Below are 12,676 nucleotides of genomic sequence, written 5' to 3' on the forward strand. Positions count from 1 at the left end.
TGTGATAGAAATAGTTAAAATACAATCTAAAGCAATAAAAAGTCAGCAAAAAGGGGAATGTCTACATTTGAGCTTTGTTATAACTCAGTGCACAGACACATCAGACTCTAAGCCTCTAGCTCTATGTTAATATTTGCTATATAAGCAGCAGATATCAGGCCTCTGGAGAGTCTGCTCACTGCCCAGTGCATAAGACGTGGAAGTCTTGGCGTACAGGGTCCCCCAGGTCTCGTTTCCTCTACAGGAGGAATTTACATTAAAACTCATCCTCTGTACACATCGTGCAGAGTGTAATAATCCAAGCACTTATTGAATTGGAATTCAAGGCACTGCAGGTGTAATGGGATGAATCACTGAGGAGCCTAGCGTGATATTTTCACTAATGTCTTATTGAGTCATTGCAGATGCTCCTTGTGTGAGCAGGACTTATGATAGCACCTTTTCTATCATGGAAAGCTCTCACCATTTTTAAAATTAGGTAGAATTACCTGTACTACAGATCGCCAATTAAGACATTAGATTAATTAAAGAGTAGCTAGAGTTGTGCGTAATTTTTTAGTTTTGGCTTTTGTGGGGTTAACACTACCATTGAGCTCTGCTATTGAATATTGCATAACATGCCATTGTAAGGAGCAGCCAGCTCTTATCAGCTAATTCAGAGTTGGCATGATTCACATAGTCATTATCATGAGGTCTACCCTGCAACCCTCCTAGTGAGTCTTAAACCTCACCACACTTTTATGAAAGGTTATAAAGAAACCTTTGACAGGCTGTAATAAGGCATTCATACTGGCCTCAGCCATTCCCACGCCTTGTTCTGCTCAGCCAGGAAATAGAATAGACAGCAATTGCTTGCTGTTTTGTATGGATTTCAAAGCTAAGCTCATGGTATAAAGCACCCTGCTGTATTTAAAGTTGGTTATGGGTCATAGTTCCTTGGTAGCACAGAAAAGTGCAAATGTGTCCAGGGAGTGTTCATAGTGATCCAGTAGGTGCAATAAAAGTCCCCAGCCAATGACAATAAACAGTGTGTTTTGCTGATAAGAGCAGGTCATGACTAAGGCTTTTCCTGCTTACGGTGGCTGACTTGCATGTGACTATGTGACCTCACCTAAGCACTGTGTTATGAGAAGATACAGAACTTCCCTGGTTTCTTTTCAGACCCTGGAAATGGAGTGACTTCTGCTTTTAACCCCACAAAACACATATCCTCCCTTGTTTGTACAGCTGTGACCTTGAACGGCAAACATGCCAGAATGGCTGGAGAAGTTCAGGAGAATTGTTACAGTGGAGCCGGTGATTTTCTTCTACATGACCAGCACCTTCATCATGCTGCCGGCATACCAACAGCTGGTCATTGACAAGGTAGGCAAGCTAAAAACCTTTCATCAGTTGCCTTGGGCTGTCCCTATCCTGCAACAACTTCAAGGAAAGGGGGAAGGAATGGGGAAGGGAGAAAAAGAGAGGGAGAGAGACAGATTAATCAAGGCAAGTCCTGGGGAACAGTGTTCTGCTCTGTCTCCCGAAAAACAGGTCAGCGGGGTGCAGTTCTACAACAGAAGATGGAGGCGCCTGAAGCTGAGCAGGCTAAACGCAGCCCCTGCCGCTTTGGAGTGCTACAGCGCTGCTTGAGATGTGCTCAAAAACCCAGAGCTGCAGAAGACATTAATCAGCCTGAACTGACCATGACTCACAACGTTCCCAAAGCAAAACAAAGAGCCTTTGTAATCTCCCTGTGCACTAGATTCAATTATCGTTGGTGGTCATTTGTCTGGCTCTAGCTGCTGAGCGTAAAAGTTGGTTAAGGTCGTATGTGTGGTACCTCTTTTGACCTTGCCTGTTAAGGGATAAAAGGCATAAAACATTGAAATGTCTTTCTGCATCTGTTTTGTGCCACCGGAGAACCAGTATGTCCTTGTGGCTGCGTGTTAAAGATGCATTCATTTTCATTGAGATGTTAAGCTGTTTCCAGTGCCTGCTCTTGTCTCCTTGCATTGCTCGGAGCGGCATATGGCACACATCCTCTTATTCCTTTCCTCTTCCTTCTGCTACCCTTCCTATGAACTCTGACTGTGCTGTGGTTAGGATATTGGGGAATACATTGTATGAATGAGCACAGCTATTTCACATGCACTGTTTAAAATTGAAAGGTTCAAATGTACATTGCTAATGATTCAAACTGTATCTTTTATTGACGTTGAGCTTTTGTTTTATTCTTTACGACCTTTCTGAATGAGATATGATGTTGATTGTGTCAGTATTGCAGCTCTAGGGTTTTAACAGCTATTGTGGAAATAATTCAGTGCAAACAATAGAGCTCAGGCACACACACATAGACAAGCATGCGACATATGTGGGGTGGGCTGAGAATATTTTTCTTTAGAAAACTACAGGACACCATCCGGGAACAGTAGAATAGAATCTCTCACAGTATTCTGCCGTCACTACCCAGTCCATATGCTCCATGTATGTAGCTATGTTATAACTTAAATTTAGGGTGAGGAATATGCCTGAAACCCCTCCTTCTTCCAATCTAATGCCCTATAAATGTGATGAAGTGTTCGCAGTCCCCGCCGCCACCTCATCTCTTCCCTGTTCCTCAGTCCTACATCAGTCCTACTACAGCTAAGAGGGGAGGGGAGGGGCGTGTCTGGCCTTCTAGATACGGGCAGAAGCTGCCCAGAACTCCAGCTCAAATTCTCAGGGTTCTCCATCTCCCTCATTCAGTCTTCCCTCATACTAGCACCATGTTGAAGGCATGTTCTGAATTCACAAAATGGAATCTATATTGCAAAAACAGCTGTGTTTCACAATCATTTCTGTGATGTTGCAAGAAACAATTCAATTACATATATACACCTATTTAACCCGCAGCTGTTTTGCCCAATTATATTTAAGTTCTAAACAGCTTTTCAGGTCTGAATGCTTTTTAAATGAGGCACAATACATGGCAACCAATCAGAACAGACCTCATTTACGTTATTTCCATCTTGTAACAAAAAACAGCCCGATAATTTTAAGGGATAAAGAGAGGTTGGAAAATGGTCATGGACATCAAGGGGAAAAAAAGCACAAGAAAATTGTAGGATATGGGCCATTTCAAATGCATACCACATCTGGATGTTGCCTCTGTACACATTTAGAAGACAAGTGTAACCACTATTATGATTATGATTGGATCTGTAGAATGCTTACTGTCGTTTAGGGTTAAAATCCAAACATTTGCACATTTTGGTTTGTTCTGAACAGAAAAGACATTTTCTGTCTGTGCTCCAGCATTCCAACCATATTGGTTATTTGGTAACTAATTACAGTGAAATAAAGAATTGTTCATAATGTTCTTCTGAGTCATCATACTGATCACATATTAGGCCTACACTATTTAAATGCCACTAAATCAGTCACTGCTGCATTTACTGACTATTATTTGATGCTTAACACATCTTATCATTGGATCCTTCCAGAGTTGGGCAGAAGTAGAGATGACTGAATACTAAACACACTGCCCTAGTCCTAAATGTTTTCAGTAAAACATTTAGTTACTGAACACAATCCAGCTTTAAACAGTTAGAAGCCCTAAGCAAGAATTTGCTTGGAAAGCCCCCTGTACCCCAGGTGAACACAACATATCTTAGTATTTGTTTACTTAATAGGCTTTTGAATAAGAAAATGAAAAAAGAAATGTTATTAAGACCAGATGCCCAAGTATGCACACTATTGTTTTATGATGTTTCTTGGTATTTGCCATAGAACTTCTGGACACAACTGCTGATGTACATGGATCAGGCATAACATTATGATCCCTGTTTCTATGCTCATTGTCCATTTTATCAGCTCCACTTTTTATATAGATAGTTCTACAATTATAGGCTGTAGTCCATCTGTTTCTCTGCATACTTTGTTAGCCACCCTTTACCCTGTTTGTTAGTGGTCAGGATCCCCATGGACCCTCACAGAGCAGGTACTATTTGGGTGGTGGATGATTCTCAGCACTGCAGTAACACTGATGTGGTGGTGGTGTGTTAGCATGTGTTGCGCCTGTCTGTGTGGATCAGACACAGTGGTGCTGCTGAAGTTTTTGAACACCTCAGTGTCTCAGACTGAGAAGAGTCCACCAACCAAAAACATCCAGCCAACAGTGTCCTGTGGCCAGTGTCCTGTGACCACTGATGAAGGACTAGAGGGTGACCAACACAAACTGTGCAGCAGCAGATGAGCTATCGTCTCTTGACTACATCTACAAGGTGAACTGACAAGGTAGGAGTGTCTAATAGAGTGGACAGTGAGTAGACCCAGTGTTTAAAAACTCCATCAGCACTGCTGTGTCTGATCCACAAACAAAGCCCCCTTTTTGGAAAAAAACTCATCAAATTTTGTGATTTGTTGTGTGTGTATATGATATATATATACTGTTATTTCACCATTACACTATTTTAACTGGTAATGGAACAGTTGTGTAAAGTGGGAGAGTGATTAAAGGTTATAGGGTACATATGTGCATTAGCCTGCCAGCAGTACAGTAAAATTTTGTGTAGCACAACAAAACATTTAATCTCATTTGGATCAATGAATAACAATCGGTTTAATATTTTAAAAACCAAGTGCCTTTGCACGGTGGACTTAAGTTTTAAGTGATACTGTTTTGATCCCACAACCGGGGAAATTCCATCTCCGCATTTAACCCATCCATGCAAGTGAAACACCACACACACACTAGGGGGCAGTGAGCACACTTGCCCGGAGCGATGGGCAGCCCTATCGACGGTGCCCGGGGAGCAATTGGGGGTTAGGTGTCTGGCTCAAGGACACCTCAGTCATGGACTGTCGGTGCTGGGGATTGAACCGGCAACCTTCCGGTCACAGGGCCAGTTCCCTAACCTCCAGCCCACGACTGCCCCCACTTCAGCATGTTTCAGCTGAGACATCCTCTCTGACACTATCTGCTCTCTCTATTTACCATAGCACCTTTCATTCTGGTGGAAGACAGCTACAACTATTGTTAACTCAGTCATTTTTCTGTGTAAATTCATTAGGACAAAATAATAATGATGGTATTAAAGAGGAATTCCACTGATTTATCAAAATTCCTGCATAATTTAATAGTTAAGATGTAAACAATGTTTGGTTCACAATGGTTTGATGTGAAATGCTCTGTTTCAGAGAGTCAGAATTGTTCACAGCGAACAATAGGAACCAGGATAGGAACCAGATGTCCAAAACATTTAACACCTCTAAAAGCTATTTCATATACAATTTTTTATATGAAATGGCTATAAATATGCTGGCTGATGCCTGAGATTTTGCTTTATGACAGTTATGAGAAGGAGAAAGTATTGGCCCATAACGCATGTTATTAAATCCACGTACTGTGGAGAGGTAAAAGAATTAGTCCCCAAAGAAAATGTTTTCAGATTTGCCACTATATTACCATCATCAACATTACATATGACATTCAGAAGACATGTGGGTTCACTGGTCGTGTTGAACAGTATATAAATGGCTATATTTGTGTTGAAGGTGATCCCTGGCTCCTATCAGCACCACTGTAAAGAAATCCGAGTTGCATCAAAGTGCTATGACTGGCTATGTTTTCATTTGAATGGAAAAATCTGTGAAACTTCCATTTAGTTAACTTCCAAGTAGTTAGCCATATTTCTGAATAAAAGTTCTGCTCTGGAATAGTTAATAGAAAAAAATATATTAAATTGATTCAATTCAAATGCATATGTCATTTCCACATAAACAAAATATTAACATCAGTGCTATTGTTGCTGTAAATAAACAGAAAGACGAGGTTATATAGATCCAGTTCATCATCAATGTCCAAAAAAGGCACCTCCAAGGCAAAAACATTCCGTGCTTTAAATATAGTCTAATGGCTTTTTATAGTGTTGAAGGGCGATTTGCTCCTATTCTTAACTGATATTGCTTGTTTTTGTATCTAATCCTGGTTATCATCCTCTTCCTGTATTAAAAGGTGTGCCAGGAACTACATGGAGGCACCTGCAACGGCCATGAAGATGATAAAGAGGTCGAGTCTCAGACCTCCTATATGCTTCTTCTCTACACGGTCATCCTCAGCTTGGTCTCTGTAACCCCGGCAATGATGCTGGGCTCATGGTCAGACCACGCTGGCCGCAGGTGTGTGATGGTGCTGCCCTTCTTACTCTCTCTTCTGAGTGGTGGGGTGCTGGTGGCCATGGTGTTGGTGCAGAGCATGAGTGTCTACTGGTGCCTGTTGACCGCCGGCCTTTTAGGCCTCACCGGCGGCCACGTCTCCATCTTTCTCAGCTCCTTCAGCTACTTGGCCGATGTCACCATGGACTCTGCCTCCAGCAGGACGCTGCGCATGGCTGTGGCTGAGGCCATGATCTTTGTTGGAGGCATGGTTGGCTTCCTCCTGAGTGGCTTCCTAGAGCAGGAGTTTAACTTGTTGGCAGCTTTTGTGGCCTACCTCTGCTGCTCTGTTTTAGCCATCCTCTATATCCTACTGTGGCTGCGAGATCCTAGAGTCACTAGTGTTGTGATCTTCCCTCCTAAAGAGGATGGAGGGCCAGATTCTGAAAACCGCCAATCTGGGCTGTTTATTCTGAAGTATGCCAAGATGTCGTTTAAGGCAGTGTTCAGAAGAAGGTCGGGCCAGGATAGGCTGAAGCTACACTTACTCATCCTGTGCTCATTCATAAACAACCTGGTGGCTGTCGGTAAGTGCTGCATAAATCTCTGATGCAACAAAAATAGGGCCAGGCATGTTTGGCCAACTTAACACTGAGCACTGCTGACTTTTTAAAAGCAGCGGTCCTCAGTTTTTCAGAGGCTTTCATACAGGCATTAGCATGGAGATGACTTGAACGTCATCTTCTTTAGTTCTCCAGAGTATGTTAAATCCTAGTTTTGCTTAATCTTTAAGTTTTGGACTCCAGTTAAGACTCCAGTTTTGGATCTGTGCTAAAAGGCCTGAGCAGATGCTTTCCTCATCCTCTGACTGAGCCCTGATATTATTCAAACATATTTCCAGTTAGAGTGTTTTAAATAAAGTTACAATTGTAATTTGTCTAATATAATTATTAATTACATCTCTCAAATTGTAATGGGATTACTTTACTCATTACTTCCTGGAAAAAGTAATCTCACTACTTATTACTTTACTTCTATGTTACTGTCTAAAACCCAAACAAATGTGTGCTAACTGGAAAATACAATGAAAAGCCCAGTAACCATTTTCAGTAATTTATTTAGAAAGAAAAGGCTAATAGCCAGTTATACTTTACCAGCTAATGCTGTTTGAATACCTACAAACTAACCAGGAGAAATGGTCTAAAAACAACTATGTCAAAGTAAAATCCTTAAGAATTAAATGGAAAGCTTACAGGGTTGTTTCTGATCTGTTTAGGTGTGGTTGGACCTTCAGGTTAGGGATCTTTAGCCATTAGTTTCATATAAGTGTGGTTAGCTTGCTACGCTGCTCACATTCACAACTGAAGTCACTTAGTCAGCTTACCCAAGTACAACCCCATTTCCAAAAAAGTTGGGATGCTGTGCATAATGTAAATAAAGAATGCATAACAGAATGCAGTGATGGGCGATCTGATGGGCATTGAAAATGGTAGAAAGACTACATAACATGTTCAACATGGAATGTTGAAAAATATATGACCATTTAAATTAGATTCCAGCAGCATGTTTAAAAAACAGTTGTGACAGGGCAACAAAGGACAGGTAAAGTTGTGCAATGCTAAAAAAAACACCTGGTGGAACATCTCATAGTTGGCAACAGGTCTGTAACATGACTGGACATAAAAACAGCATCCAAGAGAAGCAGAGTCAACATATCGCTGCTGTCAGAACAAAACCTTGTATCTCTATTTTTGTTGTTTTCCAGTTTTTTTTTACATAATTTTAAAATCCCTTTTGTCCTTTATATTGTGTGAAACTTTCATAAATGAATGGACCAAAAGAAACAGCCCAAAATTGCTCAGAAATTTGTCTGTTTCCATTGACTTACATAAAAAGCAAAGTATGTTTTTTCCTTCTCCTGTAAAGTTAACATTTTGTAGATATGAGGTTTTGTTCTGACAACAGTGATATGCTGCCATCCAAATGACGTCTTTTTCAGGGAACGCCTTGCTTATTTCAGCAAGTAAATGTCAAAACACATTCTGCACATATTACAACAGCACAGCTCTGCAGTAAAAGAGTCCGGGTTCTAAACTGGCCTATCAGTGATTGAGACCTGTCATCCACTGAAAACATTTGCCACATTATGAACCAGAAATGATGACAAAGAAGACCCAGAACTGTTGAGCAGCAACAGTCCCAATTGTTCAGAATTGGGGTTGTAGCACATACATGTGTAAATTATATACAAGGACAAGTACAGATAAACTATATAAAGGAAATGTATGTTTTAATTGCATGTAATTAAAATCGTTCTCTTAAAGATATAGATAATGGAAATACCTACATTTTTCTTAAGTCAGTTACTGTAATGTATCTAGGAATTTAAACGGTAATGTGTTACACTACTTCAATACAGGATAAAGTCATTGCATGAATGTGATGTGCACTTAAATGAGCACTGAATTATAAGCTGCACTTATTTTTATTGTACTTCACTGTGTATTGTAGTTTATTGTATTGTATTGTTTGTTATTGTATTGCACTGAATGGCAGAGTTCTGCGTTCAACTCTGTTTCTTTTTCTCTTGATGTCTGCAGTGACATTTTGTTTCTAGCAGTATCTGAGCTCAGGACTGTCTTTTTCTCTAAGCTATTGGTAACTAGCAAAGATACTTTCTCAAGATTGACAAAGCACTTCTTGTAAGTCGCTCTGGATAAGAGCGTCTGCTAAATGCTGTAAATGTAAAAATGTAAATGATGTGTTAACCCCCAATACTGCCTATTTTAAAAGGCAATTCCACTGATTTTTCTAGATGTCTGCATTATTCAGTGCTTGAGATCTAAGCTAAGTCATTCAGATCAGCTTGATGTGAAATGTTTCTTTTATAGAGACTTACACTCTTAGATTTCTTTCCAGTGGTGGTGATAGGAACCAGGGGTTCTGATGTTGAACACACAATGTAGCTATGGTATTTAGTATATGAACCAACCTGTGAACCTACACATGTGTTCTGAGTATTTAAATTTAATGTTGATGGTGGGAAAAAATAGTAAAGTGCTGTGAAACAATGTCTCAGACATCAGGCAGTGTGTTCATAACCCCTCATGTTCTAACTTTCTGTGAGGGAGTTTTTAGAACAAAGCATCTGATACCACTCTGAATAATTTTGCTGACACCTTAACCACTTGATCATGAAGAAATTTAGATAAGTCGGTGGAGTTCCCCATTAAAAGCAATGATCATTAGTGATCCAGATGGCTCTCATGCAGGCAATGATGAGGAAATGGCTTGGCTATCATCTTCAGTTTTTTTCCTCATTAAATGAAATCCTGGTTGTGTATCAAGATTTGGCTCAAAGTTAAAGTCAATTCTGAATTTGGCGCAGTGCTACATGCTGACTCCAAAAACCAGCAGGAGTGGAAGCACTCCGCAACCTCTGGCTGAGCCCTGAGAATATTAATCAAACTTTGCTTGTATCCAGTTAGGCTGTTGTAAATAAAATTAGATGCCAAAAAGAGAGATGTGTCATTTCCAATGTGTTTGGGTGATTGCAGGCTTATTTATTATGGTTAGACAGTGCTAAAATTTCCCTTTCAAGAACTCTTTTTGTGCCATATGTAATTACCTGACCTAATTTCCTGACTGTAAGACAAGTTTGACTCTGGTGATTTATCAGACAGGCTAATGCGTGTGCTTTGGCTGAGCTGCCTGTTTGTGTTGATAATTCTTCTAAGCTCTTTCAGGGAGGTTTATAAATGCTCTCTTTGAGTGTCAGTACTCCTGAGGCCAGAGAGAGAGAGAGAGAGAGAGAGAGAGAGAGAGAGAGAGAGAGAGAGAGAGAGAGAGAGAGAGAGAGAGAGAGAGAGAGAGAGAGAGAGAGAGAGAGAGAGAGAGAGAGAGAGTGAGAGAGAGAGTTAATGATATGTGCTTTTATGTGCTTGTGTCTCCCCAGGGGAGCAGTCTATCTTGCTGCTTTATTTGAAGTATAAGCCCAGAGAGTTCACCACAGCGATGTTTGGGGTGTTTAACTCTGCCAAAATGCTGTTGCTGGTAAGTGGTTTTGTTTCTACAGAGTTACGCTAGCTTTGATAGCTCGGGTCTTCTTTAACCTGATCGAGGCCCAGATCACCACACATGCCTGTGGCACCCTTTTAACTATTCCTCTTCTATTCTGTCTGTTTTTGTAATTGAAGACCAAAATAACGAAAGGCAATTTAGGAAACAATGCCTTGTTTGAATTCTAGACTTTCCATCTTTCTCTGCAAGGAGGCAACCTGGGTGGGGTGGTCATAGTGTGCATAATGTTGGGATGTTTGACCACCAATGTGGCCTAGTTTAAAGCATATATCACATAAAGTGTGAACAGAAAAAAAATACAAATTTAATTTGTGTTCAGAAATTTGTCAAAATTTGTTGTATAAAGGGAAGACATTTGCTGTAAAAGTAAAAGACTACATTCATTTATTTTCAAGTCAAAAACATGAAAAAAAAAGTTTTTCATGTTTTGGCATTAGAATAGAAACAGAAAACAGATATTTAGCAGAAAATTGGAGAAACATCTCAACAAATAAATATGATATCAGTGTTTTCAGTATTTAGTGTGTTCACTTTTTACAGCTTACATTATTTTCAGGACACCTGCTTTCAGTTTTTCAAAGAAATCTGCAGGATTATTTTCTCGTGTATTTAAAGTTCAGTCTTAGAAGCTGGGTGCATTTTCAGGTTCTTACAATTCAAGTAATAACAAACACATTCAGTGATGTTGATGTTGCAGGGTTGTTAGTAGTCTTGTCTCTATATCATTTTATTATTATTTAAATTCCAGTTTTTTTTCACAAATTTTCAAGTGACCTTTTGCTTCCTTATAAAAGGGGATGATGTAATATTTGATCTATTCAGAAATATTCCCTGAAAAAAACTTGTACTAATGATATTTTGTCTGTAAATGTAAAAAAAAAGACTTTTTCATACATACAGACATATATTTAATTAAAGTTCAGTGAAAAGTCATATTTTGAATTTACGTTCCACATCAAAAAATATATTACATTCACACCGTTTACTAACTTATTGCAATAATTGCATAGATGTAACATATTTGATTCATTTTTGAGAAGATGAACACGTGAATCAAGTAAATGCAATGCATCACTTTTTTGAAGAAGAGGAAAATTGCAAAGATATTTAAGGTAATAGATATCTTAGCCCCAGGTGGTAGATAATCTTGCATTACCTTTTACTCAAAATGAAAATATGCAGAACCCATAACACAGTGCCATTCCATATTTCTGAATGTGCTGGGTGTCATCAAGAGCTAGGAAAATGTGCTGCATTTCATTCTGCTCAGTCTATTCAAAAGTGATCGACAAACGTTAGGGTTCAGTCCCAAATCCCTGGTACTTTTCTATTGTTAGATTTTTTGTTTTTCACAAAACACAAAATGCACTTAATATCGACAGCACTGTAGAACTCATACCAGGCAGAACCAAGAATATGGCCATATATTGTCATTATACAAGTGGTTCAACAGGACTGTGCAAAGTATCTTTCAAGGTACTTGATTACATAATATCTATTCAATGAATTTAAGTAAATCACGCGAAAGTGATTTGAGTACATTGTAATTAACTTGATTGTTTTTTTAGGTATTACTATAACATTCACCTTTAAATGGTTATGTACAACTAAAAAAAAACACTAGGACAAACAACACAAATTATGGGTTTAATTCAGATTTACATAATTTATTGTAGCTGTTACTGTACCACCACCTGTCTCTGAAACATGCTCAGCAGCAGGGTACATGTTAACTCACTCTTACAGTCAACAACATTGAGGCTAGGCACTTATCCGAAGAGTATAAGAAATATGCACACACAACAGAAGGCATGCTGGGTAAAACCAATGTGAAGGTGAGTAAAACAAGAATATGGACATACATTGTACAAGGATCCAATTGGAAAGACGTTGAGGTTTGCTCATTTACATTGACCAAAAAAAACACTTATTAAGTAAGTATCTTGGTAACAACAGAACTGACTGAGTTTCACTCTTTTGCATGTGCGATATATGTGCTGCTGCGAGTCACCCTGTAAAGCCTGGCATAACAATTTAAAAATAATTTTCAGGGGTCTAAAATTGACTTACATGCAATTTACACCAATGAGGTGCTTAAGGCAGCTGAGAAAAGTGGTTACTGAGGGAGAGTTTTACTCTGACTGGTGTGTACTTTGGGCTTTGTAACTTTGTAGACCATTTTTACATGCAAAAAAAGACCACATAACACACTAAAGGAAAGAAAAAACTGGAAAGGCATAACAGGTCCTCTTTAAGAGTCAGGGGTGTCAAGTCAGGTTTTGCAGGAGCTTTTCAGACCATATTAGTCTTTATGTGTTAACTTCACAAGCACACAAGCATGGCCTCAACTAGTAGGTCTGATTCAATGTTCAGGTCTCAAAATCAACTTTATGCAGATAAAAATATGACCACAATATAAGATAATTGACTTGAATTCTCGAAAGACATATCATTCTCTTTAAATGCTCTTTCCATGCAG

General features: G+C 39.3%; 1 protein-coding gene across 2 annotated transcripts in view; it reads left to right on the forward strand.

Moving 5' to 3' along the window:
* Positions 1–1,134: 1,134 nt before the first annotated feature.
* The window catches only part of zgc:174356 (uncharacterized protein LOC100137120 homolog), a 59,926-nt gene continuing 48,384 nt past the window's right edge, over positions 1,135–12,676 (forward strand). For both annotated transcript variants that reach the window (XM_037542277.1, XM_017694372.2), the window contains exons 1-3: positions 1,135–1,365; positions 5,978–6,704; positions 10,073–10,170. In XM_037542277.1, coding sequence (XP_037398174.1) covers positions 1,249–1,365; positions 5,978–6,704; positions 10,073–10,170 — 942 coding nt within the window. In that variant the 5' untranslated portion in view covers positions 1,135–1,248. The remainder of the gene's footprint in view (positions 1,366–5,977; positions 6,705–10,072; positions 10,171–12,676) is intronic.

The sequence above is a fragment of the Pygocentrus nattereri genome, chromosome 10 (assembly GCF_015220715.1).
Source record: "Pygocentrus nattereri isolate fPygNat1 chromosome 10, fPygNat1.pri, whole genome shotgun sequence".
NCBI lineage: Eukaryota > Metazoa > Chordata > Actinopteri > Characiformes > Serrasalmidae > Pygocentrus > Pygocentrus nattereri.